A 21,381-nucleotide genomic window follows, 5' to 3' on the forward strand; every position below is an offset into this window, starting at 1 on the left:
GCATTGTTCTAAGCGCTGGGGTATATACAGGCTTATCAGTTTGGACACAGTCCCTGTCCCACATGGGGTTCATGGTCTTAATCCCCATTTAACAGATGAGGTCACTGAGGCTCAGGGAAATAAAATGACTTGCCCAAGGTCACACAGCAGACAAGTAGAGGAGACAGGATTAGAACTCGGGTCCTTTTGACTATCAGGCCAAATAATAATAATATCAGTGACCTCCCACTCACCGTGTCCTGGGACACCGTTTTTTGAGTGGTCTGGGGCCGGCAAGCCCCAAACTGGGCCCTCTACCACCCTCAGGCAAACAGAGCCTCAGGTCCCCATGACCCTGGTTTCTTCCCATGCTGGACCCCATCCCATCCTCACCACTAGTAAGGGTGGACACGTATCACAGCAGCAACAAAGCGGGAAGAGGAAAGTATCAGAACACCTGAATGGAGAGAATCAATCAATCAATCGTATTTCTTGAGTGCTTACTGTGTGCAGAGCACTGTACTAAGAGCTTGGGAAGTACAAGTTGGCAACATATAGAGACAGTCCCTACCCAACAGTGGGCTCACAGTCTAAAAGAATGTGAAGTAAGGACTTAATTGATTTGGTAAGAACAGTCTTTTTTCAAAAGCTGCAGGTCTTCAGAAAAGCCCATGCCTGGCAAATAATAATGATGAGGATGATAAAGATAATAATAATAATAATACTGTTATTTAAACCTACAATGTTGCAAGCTTACTTCTTAAGCTTACTATGCTAGGCCCTGGGGTGGCACAACGTAATCGGATCTGACACAGCCTGTCACACATGGGGCTCCCAGTTTAAGGAGGCGTGAGAGAACAGGTATTTAGACCCCATTTCACAGATGAAGAAACTGAGGCACAGAACAGTTAAGTGACTTGGCCAAGGCCACACCACAGGTAAGAGATGAAGCCATGATTAGAACCCAGATCTTCTGACTCCCAGTCCTGTGCTCTGGCCACTAACCACGCTGTTTCACTTGTCTGATTCAAAAATGGAAATCAGTGGAATGGGAGCTTAAGGATCAGCTCGAGGCCAATGGGAATGCACTACGCCTACCCCTCAAAAGGACACGGAAGGTGAGAGCGGATGGTATCTCTCTGGGAAAGAGGCACCAAAACCAGTGAGTTTTCCTCTATGACAGAACATGCCCACAGGCCGCTGGTGCTCACAGAGTCCCTTTCTGGAGTAGTGGCAGCAATGGCACTGAACGATGGCCACTGGGTGCCTTATTCATTTCCTTTTTCAGCATTTTCAAAGAATGTAACAATGGCCTGCTACTATATACAAACACACACACACACACACACACACACATCACACCAAACCACACATATACACACATTTTGATGGTGAAGTTCACCTCTGAATCCCTGTGTGGCTGAAAAGGTTAACATGGGGCCTAAAGTTTTGCCCACATTGGGTTCACCACAAGGTCCCCTTTTTGTTGTGATGATGCGCTTAATGTTTGCAGCCTGGTGTCATTCTCTCCTAATATTGATAATGATAATAACTGTGGTGTTTGTTAAGTGTTTACTATGTGCCAGGCACTGTACTGAGCACTGGAGAAGACAGAAGGTAATCGGGTTGGACACAGTCCCTGTCCCACATAGGGTTCACAGCCTTAATCGCCATTTTAATGAGGGAACTGAGGCCCAGAGAAGTGAAGTGGCTAGCCCAAGGTCACACAGAAGACAAGGAACAGAGCCACGATTAGAACCCAGGTCCTTCTGACTCCCGGGCCCATGCTCTATCCATCAGACCATGCTGTTTCTCCTTCGTCTCCTTGTCTCTTTTTGTGCGAAGGGGTTTCTCAAAGTGGGCTGCTTCCTTCTTGATGGCAGGCGCCACGCTGATCTGTCCTTGGCAAATGGCTCCCAGTTTTCAGCTGAGGTTTAACACTCTCTGAGGCTCTGTAGGTTACCAAACACGTGGGGTTACTACTGTTCTCCTAAATCACAAGGATTCTTGAGAGAGAGGGATTTTAAGCAGTAGTAGCAGTGATATGTACTGAGCAACCACCAAGTGCACTGCCCTGTAGTAAGCCATTAGGAAAGTACAACAGAGGCACGAGATCCATTGCCTCCACCCTTCACCAAGGTAGGGACTGACATTCTAAGAGGGGAGACGGACACAGAAACAGCTTTAGAGTCATGGTGCAGTAATGGTTCCTACTGAATGTCCTCCTACTGAATGAGATCAACTTCTATTGTATGCTCTCCCAAGCACTCAACACAATGCCCTGCACACAGAAGGTGTTAAGTAAACACTGTTGATTGACTGATGGAAGGACAGCTCCCCAACAGAGGGGAGAGACAGACAGACAGACAGACAGAGAGACAGAGATGCTTAAAAAAAAATCTGCAAGGTTCACATCGGCCACTATTACATAGGGAAAAATTTTCGGCCAATTCTCTTCCCTTTCCTGGTTGCAACTGGTTTGCTAATAGCTTCCTTCAACTGTAGGGTTATAATTAGAAGACAGTTACTGATTTGCATAATCAAATTGTAATTGCTGTTTGGGTGGCATCCAACCAAATTAAGGTTTGGAATCCTCCAAAAACAAGAAATCAGATGGAGCTGAGGAGTGAGCCCTAGGTTTCCATGCTTCTCCAGGCAACGCTTCCTAACTCCTACAGTTCCAGTGGCTGAGGGTCCTCAGGAGGCCAAGGCCCCTCTCTCATCCGCACCCCTACCCCCCGGGAGGCCGGACTCTGCTGCCAGGCTGCCCTGGGAAGGCCTCCCATGGAGATTTCCTCGGGCCGCCTTCTTGGCTTTGGTTTTTGACATCAATCCACTTCAGGATTGCTGTGTTTAGAGCATTGAATCAATCAATCAATGGTATTTACTAAGTGCTTATTTTGGGCAGGGCACTCCACTAAGAGCTTGGGAGTATAGTAGAGTTGGTAGACATGATCTCTGCCCTCAAGGAGCTTAGAGTCTAACAGGTGAGACTGATATTACAATAAATTACAAGTAAGGAAGTAACTGAATAGCACCGTGGCCTAGTGGAGAGATCACTGGCCTGGGAGACAGAGGCATTAGATTCTAATCCTGGCTCCAATATTTGCTTGTTGGGTGACTTTGGGCAAGTCACTCAGCTTCTCTGGACCTCATGTCTAGTTTTGGGGGAGCTCTCCCAAGGGTGGCAGGGTGAGGAGCAACCGACAGGTGCAGGGTCAATGCCATTGAAGGTCATACTGTGCTCCCTAGAGGGCTGCTACTGCAGCATTCAAGGGGGTCCGTCAACCCCTCTTTGCCCCCAACCACGGTCGGGTCCAAGGAGGCTCTGATTACTGAGCCTTCCTGAGGTCCTTCTTTCCCAACATTAGTTGATCATGGGCTGACAAGCCCTCGGCTCAAGAAAAGTCCTTTCAAACTTGGGAGAGAGAAGACCCAGAGTTTCCAGGGCCCTAATATTCATCAGCCCAACGTCTCCCTCTGAAAGGACACATGCTGGACCACAGGGCAAACCCAACGAGGTCGCTCAGGGGGTCACTAAGGCCAGGGTGGCAGTGGCAGGGAATTGTTTAACGTCTGAAGAACTGAGGGGACTGAGAAACATGGGCTTTGTGGAGAATAATCCAAAATTCAGTGGTTGCCACAAAAAAAACCTTTCGATATGGAATGACCCTGGCCAAGGCTGGTGATCTCAAGGAAAGCAAATCAGCAGCCACCAGGGGTCCCTCGGATGGATGACACCATCCTTCTTGAGAAGCAGCGTGGCTCAGTGGAAAGAGCATGGGCTTTGGAGTCAGAGGTCATGGGTTCAAATCCCGGCTCCGCCAACTGTCAGCTTTATGACTTTGGGCAAGTCACTTTACTTCTCTCTGCCTCAGTTACGTTATCTGTAAAATGGGGATGAAAACTGTGAGCCCCCTGTGGGACAACCTGATCACCTTGTAACCTCCCCAGAGCTTAGAACAGTGCTTTGCACATAGTAAGCGCTTAACAAATACCATTATTATTATTATTGTCCTCCTCTCCCACAACAGCCTCATGGCTTCTGTCCAAGGCCCCAGCAGCACTGGGGAGCGGCTCCAGCGATCAGATCTGTAAAAGGGCTAGCAGTGAGAGGAAGGAAGGAGGTCTCCCCATCATCCCCAGACCCTACCGGGGATCTCAGCACTCAGCGGCACCTGCTGCCACTCCTGAAACCAGAGAACACAAACCCTCTGCTTCTCAAGCTACCTCCGCTCCGAGGAGGAAGGGCCAGGTCGCAGGGGATCTGTGCTCTCCGTCTCTCTGGACAGAGGAGAGTTTTCCCGTGGCTCACCTTACCTTGCAGGGGGAACATCGATGTTTGATGACACGACTTTGCGCTTCTGCTCGAGGAGGCAGATGGAGCGGGGCTTTTCCCTGTCATGGTCGTGCAGCCGGTGGAGGCTTTTGGCATCGGCGGCTTTGGCTTCTCCCTCCATGGCCGAGAGGAGCGGATGCTGGTGAGGTCCCGTTGGGCCGACGCCCAGCTCTCGGTCTTCCAGTTGGGACGTGAAGGCCATTTTCCACTTAGTGCCGCCAGCCTGCCCGGTGCAAGAGAATGCCGGTTCAGAGACTCTGGCCTGTGTGGGCCTTGCTGCTTCCTGCCCAAGGAGACCGCCTGCCTGCCCGTCTGCCCGCCCACTGGCCTGCCCAGCACCGCAGACTCAGCGTGGAGAGCCCGCCGCAGCAGCGTCCTTTCTACCAATGCTCTGGAGGGAGGTGGAGCACACTGCGACAATCAGACTGTCAAAGGTTAAACAGAGGTAATAAAAATAATTATGGTACTTGGTAAGCGCTTACTACGTGCCAAACACTGCTCTAAGCACTGCGGTAGATACAAGTTAATCAGGTTGGACACAGTCCCTGTCCTACATGGGGGCTCACACTCTTAATCCCGATTCTACAGATGCAGTAATTGAGGGCCAGAGAAGTTCATTCATTCATTCAATCGTATTTATTGAGCGTTTACTGTGTGCAGAGCACTGTACTAAGCACTTGGAAAGTACAATTCAGCAGCAAAGAGAGATGATCCCTGCCCATAACGGGCTCACAGTCTAGAAGGGGGAGACAGGCATTGAAACAAGTAAACAGGCATCAATAGCATCAATATAAATAAATAGAATTATAGATATATACACATCAAAACAAGTAAACAGGCATTAATATAAATAAACAGAATTTTAGATCTGTACAGGTGCTGTGGGGCAGGGAGTGGGGTAGAGCAAAAGGAGCGAGTCGGGGTGATGGGGAGGGGGATTTGAGGAAAAGGGAGGCTTAGTCTGGGAAGGCCTCCTGGAGGAGGTGAGCCTTCAGCAGGGTTTTGTAGGGGGAAGTGTGATTGTTTGGCGGACTTGAGGAGGAAGGGCATTCCAGGCCAGAGTAAGGGCGTAGGCCATGGGTTGATGGTGGGATAGGCGAGAAGGAGGCAGAGTGAGAAGGTCAGCACCAGAGGAGCCGAGTGTGCAGACTGGGATGTAGAAGGAGAGAAGGGAGGTGAGATAGGAGGGGGAAAGGTGATGGGCAGCTTTGAAGCCAACAGTGAAGTGAACTTGCCCAAGGTCACGCGGCATACAAGTGCCAGAGCCAGGATTAGACCCTGGTCCCTGGTCTATCCTCTAAGCCATGCTGTTTCCTGGAAGTGGGGAGACGTCAATTCCACACCCCACTTTCTCCTACCCCCTCAAGGGGGTCCTGTCTCAGATGTGGGGGTGCAGGCCTGAGCCACTGTTCTTTCTCTGATGGTCTCCCATTCATTCATTCATTCATCCAATCAATCATATTTATTGAGTGCTTACTGTGTGCAGAGGACTGAACTAAGTGCTTGGAAGAGTATAATATAACAATATAATAGACACATTCCCTGCCCACAATGAGTTTACAGTCTAGAGGTCTCCTCCTTCTGCCCTTCCCCACCAGGACATTGGGAATTATGTGTCCTGGGGGCTGGGGCGCCAGCCTCTGCAATATGGCAACAAGGTTTGGGCCACTTTCCCCTCCATCCCTACCTGAAGGCGCGCGTGCCAGTGAAGTCACGCCCCGACCGGCACCCATCCGCGCTTCCCCAAACGCCTCACAGTACCCAGAAGTCTCATCTTACCCTGGCGCAAGCCCAGCACCTCTCCTTCCAACCCCACCTCATGTTCCAGGAGGACAGAGGGACAGATGGATGAAAGGCATTTATTTACATTAATGTCTGTCACCCTCTCTTGACTGTAAACTCGTTGTGGGCAGGGAATGTGTCTGCTTTTGTTATATTGTTCTCCCCCAAATGCGTAGTACAGTGCTCTGCACACAGTAAGTGCTCAATAAATACAATCGAATGAATGAATGTCCACCAGCTGTCCAGCAACGTTCTCACCGAGATAGGGAAGGAAGCCAAGCTCTGGCGGATGGACTGCGGTTGGAAAAATGTTCATCTTATCAAACTTTTCTCATCTGAAAAACCAGCTCCAAATATAAGGGCCGAAAAAGTAAAATGGACGTTGATGTCGGCCCAGAGATCATGGGTGACCACCCGATGCCCCCTGCGTGGGAAGAACCCATGTCCACTGGGTGGGAGGAACCCAGTGCTCAGGGTGGCGAACAGACAGTTGCCTCTCCTCCAAACTACAGAGGGAGGCAGCTGCTCATGCTGGGCACAAAAGCAAAGACTCTCTCCAAGGCCAAATTAACAATATTGTAACAACCTCAGGGCTTAGCACAGTGCTTGCAGAAGCAGCACGGCCTAGTGAATAGAGGACAGGCCAGGGAGCCAGAAGGACCTGGGTTCTAATCCTGGCTCTGCCATGTGTCTGCTGTGTGACTTTGGACTTCTCTATGCCTCAGTTACTTCATCTGTAAAATGGGGAATAAGACTGTGAGCCCAGTGTGGAACAGGGTCTGTGTCCAACCCAATTACCTTATAACCACTCCATGCACTTAGTACAGAGTCTGGCACATAGTAAGCGTTTAAAAATACCACAATTATTACTATTATTATTAGACTGGAGGCACTAGCACTATTCTTCACGAGAATAATAATAATAATAGTAATAATAACATTGGCATTTGTTAAGTGCTTACTATGTGCAAAGCACTGTTCTAAGCGCTGGGGGGGGATACAAAGTGATCAGGTTGTCCCACGTGGGGCTCACAGTCTTAATCCCCATTTTACACATGAGGTAATTTAGGCTCAGAGAAGTTAAGTGACTTGTCCAAGGTCACACAGCTGACATGTGGTGGAGCCAGAATTCGAACCCCTGACCTCTGACTCCAAAGCCCGTCCTCTTTCCACTGAGCCACGCTGCTTCCCCGAGAATGGCTGGGAGCCTTGCAAGTGCACAGAATTCTTGTAAACCTGGGCTTTGGACTGGGCTTACACTGAGGGCAGCTTCCCGTGGTTCTGGTTTTCTCTGGGAAGGGAGGAATTGGCTGTGACCAGCCGCCCCACCCCCACCCCCTGCTCACTCCCTGCCTCCATAATGGGGGAGGCAAGCAGACACCAAGTGCCAATATGCACTCAACGAAAGAGTAGGCATGCCTGCACGATGACGAAAAATAAAACCCAGAAGAAATTAAAGTAGCAGACACATAGTTGAGGTCGCTGAGAGGGTGGTGGGACCCGAAAGGGGGAGAAGTGGTGAGGGAGCCGCTTCTCTGGAGGGCCTCCTCCCATCCCACCACCTCATCAACCTACTGGGACTATCCACTCCTCCCCGCATCCAGCGGAAACTCCTGACCATTGGCTGTAAGGCTCTCCACCAGCTCTCCCTCTCTTGCCTAGCTACCCTCTTCTCCCACTAGCCCCCAGCTCCACTCTCTACTCTCCATTCCTCCCAGGCTCCCCTCTTTCCCACTTTCTCACCTCTGACTCCGGCCCGCACGCTTCTTTCTGCCTGGACCTCCCTCCCCTTTGAAGTCACCAGACCACAGTTCCAAAGCCCTTCTGGAACCCCACCTCCTTCAGGTGATTGATTCCCTGATGAATTTTTCTTCTCCCCAGCTCATATCCTCTCCTCATTCCCCTCAATATATATTAATATATATTCTCCTCATAGCCTCTCAAATATTATCTCTGTGTTTTATATGCACCAATTTACACACTCTAGTATTCAAGCACCTCTTCCTGTAAATTATTTCTGTAAATTATTATATATTTGTCTTCCCAAGAGACTGTAAGCTCCTTGTGGACAGGAATTTATTTATTTTACTTGTACATATCTATTTTATTTATTTTATTTTGTTAATATGTTTTGTTTTGTTCTCTGTCTCCCCCTTCTAGACTGTGAGCCCACTGTTGGGTAGGGATATATGTTGCCAACTTGTACTTCCCAAGCGCTTAGTACAGTGCTCTGCACACAGTAAGCGCTCAATAAATAAGATTGATTGATTGAATCATGACTGCTTATTCTATGATATGCCCCCAAGCACTCAGTACAGTGCTGTGCATATAGTACACTGTAAGCTCCTTGAGGGCAGAGATCAGGTCTTCTAAATCTATTGTACTCCTCCAAGTGCTCAGTACAATGCACTGCACACAGCAGACTGTAACCTCGCTGAAGGAAGGGATTGCGTCTTCCAACTCGATTGAATTCTTTCCTTCATTCAATCGTATTTATTGAGCGTTTACTGTGTTCAGAGCACTGTACTAAGCACTTGGGAAGTACAAGTCGGCAACATACAGAGACGGTCCCTACCCAACAACGGGCTCACAGTCTAGAAGATGGGCTCACAGTCTAGAAGAATAATGATGGTATTTGTTAAGCACTTACTATGTGCCAAGCACTGTTCTAAGCACGGGGGTACATACAAGGTCATCAGGTTGTCCCACATGGGGCTCAGTTTTCATTCCCATTTTACAGATGAGGTAACTGAGGCCCAGAGAAGTGAAGTGATTTGCCCAAAGTCACACAACTGACAAGTGGCAGAGCTGGGATTAGAACCCACAACCTCTGACTCCCAAGCCCGGGCTCCTTCCACTGAGCCACGCTGCTTCTCCAAGTCTTCCAAGTACTTAGTGCAATGCTCGGAACACAGTGGGTGCTCAATAAATACTGCTGATTGACTGAATGTAGGGAGTGTTGTGGATTGTGGGGAAGGGGAGAAGATGGGGTAGGGGAAAAGGAGAGGCCGGGTATTCCATGCAGGAGGAAAAAGGGAGCAATAGCCAGAGGCAAGACAGTCGGGGGGAGGGTGGCAGCAAGAAGCTTGGGATATCAATCAATCAATGGTATTTGTTGAACGCTTACTATTTATGGAGCACTGTACTAAGTGCTTGGGAGAGTACAACAGAATTAGCAGATACCATTCCCTGCTTACAATAAGCTTATTTCTTAAGTGCTTACTATTACGCACTATTACTATTTAATAGTATTTAAATATTAAATATTTAAATATTAAATAAATATTTAAATATTTAGTATTTAAATATTAAAAATATTAAATAGTGCTAATTAATACTATTACTATTACTTCCTTCCCTTCCCCACTGCCCCCTTCCCTTCCCCACTGCACCTCTATATATGTATATATGTTTGTACATATTTGTCACTCTTTTTATTTATTTATTTATTTTATTTGTACATATCTATTATATTTATTTTATTAGTATGTTTGGTTTTGTTCTCTGTCTCCCCCTTTTAGACTGTGAGCCCACTGTTGGGTAGGGACCGTCTCTATATGTTACCAACTTGTACTTCCCAAGTGCTTAGTACAGTGCTCTGCACACAGTAAACGCTCAATAAATACGATTGATGATGATGATGATGATGATATGCACTGTAGTAAGCACTGACGTAGGTACAAGACAATCAGGTTGGACACAATCCCTGTCCCTCATCAGGCTAAAGGTCTAAGTAGGAGGGACAACAGGGAAGAGCAAAGAGGGTGAGCTGGGCTGTGGCAGAAGAGAGTGGATAAGGAAGAGGGTGAGAGCTGATGAGAAGTCTAGAAGACAAGGGTCCAGTGCTTAATACAGTGCTTTGCACTCAGCTGGTACCTACTATATGGCTATTACTACTACAAGGTGTGGAGAAATGCGTTGCCAGTGGAGGTTATGCTGGTGAGGAGTGATGTTTTTCAGATTAGGGAGAGGAGATGAGCAGGTTAGAACCAGAGTTACTGTGGTGGAGATGGGGAGAAGGAGACCCAAGCAAGATTTTTTTTGGGGGGGGATATTTGTTAAACTCCTTCTATATGTCAAGCACTCTTTTAAGCACTGGGGTAGATACAAGTTAATTAGTTTGGACGGAGTCTCTGTCCTGCATGGGGCTCACAGTCTAAGGTTGCAGGAGAATAGGATAACTGAGGCACAGAGAAGTTGTGACTTGCCCAAGGTCACACAGCAAGCATTTGGCAGAGGTGGGATTGGAACACAGGTCCTATAATAGTAATAATGATAATTATGGTACTTGTTAAGCGCTTACTATGTGCCAGGCACGGTTCTAAGCGCTGAGGGAGATACAAGGTAGTCAGGAGGGACACAGTCCCTGGTCCATATAGGGCTCATACTTTTAATCCCCATTCTACAGGTGAGGTAACTGAGGCTCACAGAAGGGAAGCGACTTGCCCAAGATCACAAAATAGACATGTGGCGGAGCCGGGATTAGAACCCATGACCTTCTGACTCCCAGGCCCAAGCTCTTTCCACTAGGCCATGCTGTTTCTTGGGATTGCAGGTAAAGAAAGATCTGCAGGGAGACCTGAGAAAGATTGCAAGGAAGGGGTGAGGGGTGGCAGGGACAGGGTTCCCTAAATGTGCCGGCTGGGCTGTAGTAATAATAACAATAATAATAATAATAATTGTGGTATTTGTTAAGTGGTTACTATGTGCCAAGTACTGTACAAAGCGCTGGGGTGGATAACAGTACATTGGACAGTCCCTTTCCCACATGGGACTCACAGTCTCAAGCCCCATTTTGCAGATGAGGTTACTGAGATGTAGAGAATAATAATAATAATAACAATGATGGCATTGGTTAAGCACTTACTATGTGCAGAGCACTGTTCTAAGCGCTGCGGGGATACAAGGTGATCAAGTTGTCCCACGTGGGGCTCACAGTCTTAATCCTCATTTTACAGATGAGGTCACTGAGGCCCAGAGAAGTTGACTTGCCCAAGGTCACACAGCAGACATGTGGCGGAGTGGAATTCGAACCCATGACCTCTGACTCCAAAGCCCGTGCTCTTTCCACTGAGCCACACTGCTTCTCAAGAGAAGTGAAGTGACTTGCCAAAAGTCAACCAGCAGACAAGTGGTGGAGTCGGGATTAGAACCCACATCCTTCTGACTCTAAGGTCCATGCTCTATCCACTAGACCACACTGCAACAAGGTAAGGGAGGGGGTGGAAAACTGACTGAACACTTTAAAGCCAATGGTAAGGAGTTTCTGTTTGTTCAGGAGGTGGGTGGGCAACTAAGGGAGGTTCTTGAAGACTGGGGATATCCAGACTGAACTTTTTTTAAGGAAAATGATCTGGGCAGCAGAGTGAAATAAGGACTGGAGTGGAGAGAGGCAGGAGGCGGGGAGGTCAGCGAGGAGGCTGACACAATAATTAAGGCAGGATGTAAGTGCTTGGATCAGTGTCCTAGCAATTGGGACAGAAAGTAAAGGGCCAATCTTAGTGATAGTGTGCAGGTAATACCCACAGGTTTGCTGACAGATTGAATATGTAGGTTGAATAATAATTTTAATAATTTTGGTATTTGTTAAGTGCTTACTATGTGCAAAGCACTGTTCTAAGGGCTGGGGAAGATACAAGGTGATCAGGTTGTCCCATGTGGGGCTCACAATCTTAATCCCCATTTTACAGATGAGGTCACTGAGGCACAGAAAAGTTAAGTGACTTGCCCGAAGTTACACAGCTGACACTGAATGAAAGCGATGAGTCGTGGATAGGGTTACATCCTTGTTGAGGCAGGGAGGATAGTGGTGCTACAGTGGTCTTCAGTGATGGGAGAGTCAGGGGAAAGATAGGTTTGGGTAGAAAATAAGGTGTTCTGTTTGGGACACGTTAAGTTTGAGCTGTTGGCAGGACATCCAAGTAGAGATGCTCTGAAGGCAGGAGGAAACGTGAGTCTGCAAAATAGAGAGGTCAGGGCTGGAAATGTAGTTTTGGGAATCATTTGCTAAGAGATGGCAGTTGAAGCCATGGGAGCCAAGTGTGAGTGTAAAAGGGGGTCGGTGTAAATAATATAATAATAATAATGATAATAATTGCAGCATTTAAGTGCTTACTATGTGACAAGCACTTTTCGAAGTGCTGGGGCAGGTACAAGATAATCAGGTCCCATATGGGGCTCACAGGCTAAACAGGAGGGCAAACAGATATTGAATCCCCATTTTGCAAAACAGAGAACTAAAGCACAGAGAGTTATGTGACTTGCCCAAGGTCGCAGAGCAAATAAGTGGTAGAGCCGGGATTAGGATTAGCCAGGCCCTCTAGAGGGGCTGCCAATCAATCAATCAGTCTAATATATTGAGTGCTTACTGTGTGCAGAGCACTGTATTAAGTGCTCGGGAGAGCACAAAATAACAGAGTTGGTAGGCATGTTCCCTGCCCACACAAGCTTACAGTTTAGAGGGGGAGAAAGACATTAATATAAACAAATAAAAATAAAGATATGTACATAAGTGCTGTGGGGTTGAGGAAGGGGTGAATAAAGGGTGCAAACCCAAGTGCAAGGTTGACGCAGAAGGGAGTGGGAGAAGAGGAAATGAGGGCCTAGACGAGAAAGGAGTCTTGGAGGAGATGTAATTTTAATAAAGCTTTGAAGGTGGGGAAAGTCTTCGTTTGTGGGATATCCATTCATTCAATCGTATTTATTGAGTGCTTACTGTGTGCAGAGCACTGTACTAAGGGCTTGGAAAGTACAATTCAGCAATAGAGAGAGAAGATCCCTTCTAGGAGAGAGAGGACATGGGGGAGGGGTCAGAGGCGAGATAAATTAAATAGAATAGTGAGTAGGTTGGCATTAGATTTCTAGACTATGAGCCCGTTGTTGGGCAGGGACTGTGTCTATTTGTTGCTGAATTGTACTTTCCAAGCGCTTAGTACAGTGCTCTGCACACAGTAAGCACTCAATAAATATGATTGAATGAATAAATGAATGAGAGAAGCATGCAGGCAGGATTGTAGGAGGGGGCAAGGTGATTTAGTGCTTTGAAGATGATGGTAAGGAGTTTCTGTTTGATGCAGACATGGATGGGCAACTACTAGAGGTTCTTGATAAGTGAGGCGACGAGGCCTGAACATTTTAAAAAAGGTGATCCGGACAGCAGAGTGAAGTATGGACTAGAGTGGGGAGAGACAGGAGGCAGGGAGGTTGGAAAGGAGGCTGACAGTAATTAAGGTGGGGTAGGATAAATGCTTGGATTAACATGGTAGCAGTTTGGATGGAGAGGAAAGGGCAGATTTTAGCAGTGTCCTGAAGGTTGAACCGAAAGGATGTGGTGTCAGACTGAGTATGCCAGGCCTGTGCTCTTTCAATTAGGCCACATTGTTTCTGCGTAGATGGAGAATAGAAGGGGATTCAGAACTGGGCCTTCAGGATCCCTACTCTTTTGTTCTTTGTTTAAAAAGAAAACTTTTTAAAGCATGCTAATTGTTTCCTTAAAGCATATAACACTCTACCTGTTGCTTATAATTACCAAAGATGCCTATAGAATCACTATGAAGAGTGGCACCTTTTACCCTGCTTGTGCAGAAAGAAATGACCTACTGCATTATTTGCAATCCAGATGTGGTTTTTTCAAAGCAGAAGGAAAAAAACTTAACTTTATAGTAACAGAACACAGGAAACTGGGAACCAGGAGAGCTGGGTTCTACTTCAGGCTCAATTATCTGCCTGATGAGTGATGTTGGGAAAGTCACTTTATTTCTCTGTGCCTGAATTTGCTCACCTGTAAAAAGGGGAAGAAACACCTCTATTCCCTCCCCTGTCCCTGACCCTATGTTAGAAAGGGACTGTATCTCATCTGATTGTACAGTACATACCCTAGAGTTTAGGACAGTGCTAGGCACAGAATAAGCAGTTCACAAATACCACAACTACTGTATAAAAAAGCAGAAGTAGCTGATCAGAAAGTATGCTATTATTGCGATGGGTCTCATAAAATCACCATGAAGTGTAAATGGCATATGTAAGACTGGTTAAGTGTGACATGGTTAAGTGTGAGAAGCAGTGTGGCTCAGTGGAAAGAGCACAGGCTTTGGAGTCAGAGATCATGGGTTCAAATCCCAGCTCCGTGAACTGTCAGCTGTGTGACTTTGGGCAAGTGACTTAACTTCTCTGTGCCTCAGTTACCTCATCTGTAAAATGGGGATTAGAACTGTGAGCCCCCCATGGGATAACCTGATCACCTTGTAACCTCCCCAGCACTTAGAACAGTGCTTTGCACATACTAAGCACTTAACAAATGCCATCATCATCATTATCATCATCATCATCATCATGCACCCCAACCCTCCAAAATTATCTGTGCTCAATCACTTTCAAAAAGAATGGCCCATGGGCTGGCTGACAGAGCAATGCACATAAGAGGAATACCAAGTGTAGGACTTAGGCTCCAGATGAAAATTATTATCTTCTGCTGCCAGAGTAACCTTCTTGGTGCCCAAGGGACAAAGTTCATCCTTCCACAAGGAAAGACTCACTGACATTCTTTTCCCCAGCCCTCACAAATTAAGCACCCGGGATTTATTTTTCATTTATTTTTTTAAATTTCTGGCCAAAAGAAAAACAGACCTTTTTTATGGTATTTGTTAAGCAGCATGTAGAGTTGGTAGCAGCCGGTAGAGAAGCAGCGTGGCTCAGTGGAAAGAGCATGGGCTTTGGAGTCAGTGGTCATGGGTTCAAATCCCGGCCCCGCCAATTGTCAGCTGTGTGACTTTGGGCAAGTCACTTAACTTCTCTGTGCCTCAGTTACTTCATCTTCAAAATGGGGATTGACTGTGAGCCCCCCGTGGGACAACCTGATCACCTCATAACCTCCCCAGTGCTTAGAACAATGCTTTGCACATAGTAAGTGCTTAATAAATGTCATTATTATTATTATTATTATTATTATTAAGTGCTAATTATGTGCCAGGCATTGTACCGAGTTCTGAGGTAGATAGAAGTTAATCAGGTTGGACACACTGTCCTCTTCTCCCACTCCCTTCTGCATCACCCTGACTTGCTTCCTCTTTATTCATCCCCCACTCCCAGCCCCCCCAGCACTTATGTACAGATCTGGAATTTTATTTATTTATATTAATGTCTGTTTCCCCCTCTACCTAGTAAACTCACTGTGGGAAAGTAATGTGTCCGGTATATTGTACTCTCCCCAGCACTTAATACAGTGCTCTGCATACAGTAAGTGCTCAACAAATACGATTGACTGACTGACCGACACTCACTCCATGTCCCAACATGGGGCTCAGTCTTAATCCCCATTTTCTAGATGAGGTAACTGAGGCCCAGAGAAGTGAAGTGACATGTCCAAGATCACACAGAGGATAAGGGCTGGAGCTGAGATTAGAACCCAGGTCCTTCTGACTCCCGGGTCCGTACTCTATCCACTAGGCCACGCTGCTTCTCTGTGGGAAGAACTTCCTGGAGCCCCTCTTTCAGAAGGACTGGCGATGAGCAGTGGTCCGCTGGGGAATTTTTAGTTTGTGGGAAGTGGAACTGAGGGATTGATGGAGTCAAAAATAGCCAAAAAGTGAAATAATCTCAGAAACCAATTGTTTGGATTAAAATGAAACTTTCTCCTCCCCAACATTAGATTGTCAACTCTTCGAGGGCGGGGGTCATGTCTTCTGATTACACCTTACAGCTTCAACTGCCATTTCTCAACTTTGATAAGCAATGTAGTACTTGATAAGTGCTTACTCTGTGGCAAGCGCTGTACTAAGGGCTGTGGTAGATACAAGTTATTTAGCAAATCCAGCGCTTAGAACGGTGCTTGGCACATAGCACGCACTTAACAAATACCATAATTATTATTAAGTCTAAGTAGGAGGGAAAGTAGATATTGACTCCCCATTTTGCAGATGAGGGAACTGAGGTGCAGAGAAGTTAAGTGACTTGCCTGAGGTCACAGAGCAAACAAGTGGCAAACTGGGATTAGAACCCAGGTCCTCTGACTCCTGGGCCAGACTCTTTCTACGAGGCCACACTGTTTTTCTAATCTGTTGTGGGCCCTAAGCACTTCAGTGCCTGTATTTATACTCTATTGTTTCCCTTAATCTACAACTTAATTCATTGCCTGTCTTAGAGCTAGACTGTAAAATTCCTGAAGGGAGAGTTGGTGTCTAAATCTCTTTTACTCACCTAAGTACTTTGGAAGTAGCACAGCCCAATAAATAGAGCACGGGCCTGGGAGTCAGAGAACCTGGGTTCTAATTCTGACTCCATCACTTGTCTGTTGTGTGAGTTTGGGCATGTCACTTCACTTCTCTGTGCCTCAGTTCCCTCATCTGTAAACTGGGGATTAAGATTATGAGACTCATGTGGGACATGGATTGTGTCCAACCTAATTAGCTTATATCTACCCCAGCGCTTAGTACAGTGCCTGGCCCATAGTAAGCACGTCACAAAGACCATTAAAAAAAAGGTAGGCGCTCAATAAACAGCATTAATTGACTGATCCGATGAGAAATTTTTACTTCTGATACATGCTCTTTGCGTATGTGGCATCCCATTTCAATTCCCAGGCTACAGAGCTGAGGCTTTTCCTCCAAATATAAGTGTTTTTGTTTTCTGTAAATCTTTTAAGCTCAGAATTTGACAGGGCATGTTTATGTAATCTTTCTGGCTGCAACAGACCAGACCAGCAGGAAACAGCTCGCCGGAAAACTGTATTTATGAAAAATGGTGATTTCTCCCTCGGTAGCCTAGCCGCTGTGGCTTCAAACTTTCTGGGCTTCGTGGGGCTGCCTGCCTGCTTGCCCGCCCGGCCAGGAGAGCGGCTCGCTCAGATCACACGGCAGTTTCCGGGCTGGCCGGCACCCCATCAGGCACAAGGGCCTGCCCCGGTGTTGGGGGCACCCAGGCTTTCGGAAGCGCTCCGGACATTGTGGTTCCGGACTCTGGGCAGTGTGGACCTGGGCTGTGACCAGTGTGGGCTGAGGCTCTGGTCAGTGTAGACCTGGGTTCTGGGCTTTTGGGCCCCAGACTCTAGGCAATGTGGACCTATGCTTCGGGAAGTGCAGATTTGGACTCTAGGCAATATAGGCCCAGGCTGTGGGCAGATTGTGGATTTGATTCAGGTTCTGGGCAGTGTGGGCCCGGGCTATGGGCAGTGTGGGTCTGGGCTTTGAGCAGCATGGACCTGGGCTGTGGGCAGTGTGGACCCCGGTGCTGGGAAGTATAGACCCAGGCTCCACGCATAATAGACAACAGGTTGTGGGCAGTGTGGATCTGACCTGAGCTGTGGGCTGTGTGTGTGGATCTTGCCTGGAGTGTGGGCTCCTGTATCAGCCTCCTCTCCAATCTCCCATCCTCCTGTCTCTCCCCACTTCAATCCATACTTCACGCCGCTCCCCGGATTGTCTTTGTCCAGAAATGCTCTGGGCATGTTACTCCCCTCCTCAAAAATCTCCAGTGGCTACCAATCAAACTACGCATCAGGCAGAAACTCCTCACCCTCGGCTTCAAGGCTCTCCATCACCTCACCCCCTCCTACCTCACCTCCCTTTTCTCCTTCTACAGCCCAGCCCACACCCTCCGCTCCTCTGCCGCTAATCTCCTCACCGTGCCTCGTTCTCGCCTCGTTCTCGCCTGTCCCGCCATCGACCCCCGGCCCAGGTCATCCCCCTGGCCTGGAATGCCCTCCCTCCGCACATCCACCAAGCTAGCTCTCTTCCTCCCTTCAAGGCGCTATTGAGAGCTCACCTCCTCCAGAAGGCTTTCCCAGACTGAGCCCCCTCCTTCCTCTCCCCCTCCTCTCCTTCTCCATCCCCCCGGCCTTGCCTCCTTCCCTTCCCCACAGCACCTGTATATATGTATATATGTTCGTACATATTTATTACTCTATTTTACTTGTACATATTCTATTTTATTTTGTTAATATGTTTTGTTTTGTTCTCTGTCTCCCCCTTCTAGACTGTGAGCCCACTGTTGGATAGGGACCGTCTCTATATGTTGCCAACTTGTACTTCCCACGTGCTTAGTACAGTGCTCTGCACACAGTAAGCGCTCAATAAATACGATTGAATGAATGAATGAATGTGGGCAGTGCGACCTGGGCGGTGGGCAGTGTGGTCCTGGGGAATGTGGACCCTGACCTGGGGTGGGGTGAACCTGGTCAGTGGGCAGAGTGGGTCTGACCCTGGTACTGGGCAGTGTGGACCTGAACCAGGCCCCGGGGGACAACGTGGATCTGACCCAGGCACTGGGTAGCCTGGACCTTATCCAGGCCCCAGGGGGCAAGGCGGATCTTACCCAAGCCCTGGAGTGCAAGATGGATCTGACCCAGGCACTGGGTAGCGTGGACCTTATCCAGGCCCCAGGGGGCAAGGCGGATCTGACCCAAGCCCTGGAGTGCAAGGTGGATCTGACTTCGGTCCCCGGGGGGCAGCGTGGATCTAGCGTGGCTCTGTGGAAAGAGCATGAGCTTTGGAGTCAGAGGTCATGAGTTCAAATCCTGGCTCCACCTATTGTCAGCTGTGTGACTTTGGGCAAGTCACTTAACTTCTCTGTGCCTCGGTTACCTCATCTGTAAAATGGGGATTAAGACTGTGAGCCCTCCGTGGGACAACTTGATCACCTTATAACCTCCCCAGCGCTTAGAACAGTGCTTTGCACATAGTAAGTGCTTAACAAATGCCATTATTATTATTATTATTATTATTATTATTATTATCATCTAGGCTCTGGCAGTTAGTACTCTAGGGCTGGGACAGGGTTGGGGGCCCATTGACGGTGCTGGCAGTAACCTTCCTGGGGGTCTTCTGTCCCACCCGCGGTGCGACCCTGGAGGCCCCTAGTGGACCCAGAAGATCCCCAGTGGACGCAAGAGACCCCCAACAGGACTCATAAGACCCCCAGTGGACCCAGGAGATCCCTGGCAGGACCCAAGAGACCCCCGGCGGGATCCTGGAGACCCCTGGCAGGACCCAGGGGACCACAAGTGGACACTGAGACCCCCAGTGGGACCCAGAAGACCCCCCAATGGGACCCAGTAGACCCCCAAAGGGACCCAGTAGACCCCCAAAGGGACCCAGGAGACCCCCAGTGGACCAAGGAGATACCCCGGGGGGCCCAGGAGACCCCCGGTGGGACCCAGGAGATGCCCCCAATGGGATGAAGGAGATCCCCAGTGGATCCAGGAGACCCCCAACGGGACCAAAGAGATTCCTAGTGGACCCAGGAGACCCCCGGCAGGACGCAGGAGACCCCCTGTGGGACCCAGAAGACCCCCAATGGGATCCAGTAGACCCCCATTGGACCCAGGAGACCCCCAGTGGGACCCAGGAGACCCCCCCCCCTCAAAGGGATCCAGGATATCCCCAGTGGATCCAGGAGACCCCCAACGGGACCAAGGAGATCCCCAGTGGGCCCAGGAGACCGCCGGTGGGACCCAGAAGACCCTTCAATGGGACCCAGGAGACTCCCAGTGGACCCAAGAGACGCCCGGGGGGCCCAGGAGACCCCAGGTGGGACCCAGGAGACCCCCCTCCCCCAACGGGATCCAGGAGCTCCCCAGTGGATCCAGGAGAACCCCGGCACGACCCAGGAGACCCCCAACGGGACCCAGGAGACCTCCCCAACGGGATCCAGGAGACCCCCGGCAGGACCCAGGAGAGTCCCAACAGGACCCAGGAGAATCCCGGCGGGACCCAGGAGACCCCCCCTACGGGATCCAGGAGACCCCCAACGGGCCCCAGGAGATCCCCAACGGGATCCAGGAGCCCCCCGGCCGGACCAGGAGCCCCCCAACGGGCCCCAGGAGCCCCAGGCTGTGTGTGCTTGCGTCCCTCGGGGTGGGACTTGGGTCCGGTGGGCCGGCCGCACAAGTGCCCCCTCGTCCCCCGGGGGTCCCCGGCGCCTCCCCTCCCCTCTCCCTCCCCCCTCCCTCCCCTCTCCCTCCTCCTCCCGCCGCGGGGCCTCCGAGCCCAGGCCCCGATCGGCGGGGAGCCCGGACCCGGACCCGGATCCTCCGGATCCTCCGCCCGCCCCTGCGCCCGCCAAGGCCTGCGCCGCCGGCCCGGGCCCCCGATGGGCCCCCGGTGGGCCCCCGATGGGCCCCCGATCGCCCCCCTCCCGCCCCCGGGGCCCCGGGGTCGGGCCGCGCTGCGGCCCCGGACGGCCCGGATTAGCCCGCGGCCCCCGGATCCCCCGGATCCCCCCGGATCCCCGGCGGGGGGTGGGTCTGACCTGCAGGCCGGGCCGGGGCCGGGGCCGGTGATACCGGTGCCGGTGATACCGGTGCCCCGCGGGCCCCGGTGCCGGGGGGCGCGGCGGGGGCCATGGTGGGGGGCGCGGCGCGGGGGGGGGGGGGGGTCTCCGCGCCGCTCGGCTCCTCCCGCGCTCCTCCCCGACCGCCCCCCGCCTCCGGACCCGCCCTCTCCCCCTCCCCGAAAACCGCGCCCCCTTTCCTCCCTTCCCCCTTCCATCCCCTCCCTCCCTCCCTCCCCCCATAATGACAATTAATAATAATTAGGATGGGATTTGGGAAGCGCGCACTACGTGCCCGGCACCGTTCTAAGCGCCGGGGGAGATCCAAGGTCATCAGGTTATCCCACGTGGGGCTCACAGCCTCAATCCCCATTTTACAGATGAGGGAACTGAGGCCCAGGGAAGGTAAGCGGCCTGCCCAAGGCCACACAGCAGACAAGTGGCGGAGCCGGGATAATAATAATGATAATAATAATAATGGCATTTGTTAAGCGCTTACTATGTACCGAGCACTGCTCTAAGCACTGGGGGTCATGTAAGTCATCAGTTTGTCCCACGTGGGGCTCACAGTCTCAATCCCCATTTCACAGATGAGGTCACTGAGGCCCAGAGGAGGTAAGAAGCCAGTCCAAGGTCATGCATCAGACAAGTGGCGGAGCCGGGATAATAATAATAATAATAATAATAATAATAATAATAATAATAATGGCATTTGTTAAGCACTTACTATGTACCAAGCACTGCTCTAAGTGCTGGGGGGCATATAAGTCATCAGTTTGTCCCACGTGGGGCTCACAGTCTCAATCCCCATTTCACAGATGAGGTCACTGAGGCCCAGAGAAGGTAGGCGGCCTGCCCAAGGTCACACAGCAGACAAGTGGCGGAGCCGGGATAATAATAATAATAATTAATAATAATAATAATTAATGGCATTCGTTAAGCGCTTACTATGTACCAAGCACTGCTCTAAGCGCTGGGGAGCATATAAGTCATCAGTTTGTCCCACGTGGGGCCCACAG

At 49.7% G+C, this 21,381-nt stretch overlaps 1 protein-coding gene across 2 annotated transcripts in view; it reads right to left on the bottom strand.

Annotated features, from left to right (window-relative positions):
• The window catches only part of ZNF704 (zinc finger protein 704), a 36,363-nt gene extending 15,962 nt beyond the window's left edge, over nucleotides 1-20,401 (bottom strand). For both annotated transcript variants that reach the window (XR_005456245.1, XM_038766734.1), the window contains exons 1-2: nucleotides 20,342-20,401; nucleotides 4,300-4,541 (exon numbers count right to left, since the gene is read on the bottom strand). Coding sequence is in view for 1 of the 2 variants with exons in the window: in XM_038766734.1 (XP_038622662.1) it covers nucleotides 4,300-4,520 (221 nt within the window). In the remaining variant the exon portion in view is untranslated. The remainder of the gene's footprint in view (nucleotides 1-4,299; nucleotides 4,542-20,341) is intronic.
• Between the last annotated feature and the right edge of the window lie 980 nt (nucleotides 20,402-21,381).

This window comes from Tachyglossus aculeatus, chromosome 25, assembly GCF_015852505.1.
Source record: "Tachyglossus aculeatus isolate mTacAcu1 chromosome 25, mTacAcu1.pri, whole genome shotgun sequence".
NCBI classification, from domain to species: Eukaryota; Metazoa; Chordata; class Mammalia; order Monotremata; family Tachyglossidae; genus Tachyglossus; species Tachyglossus aculeatus.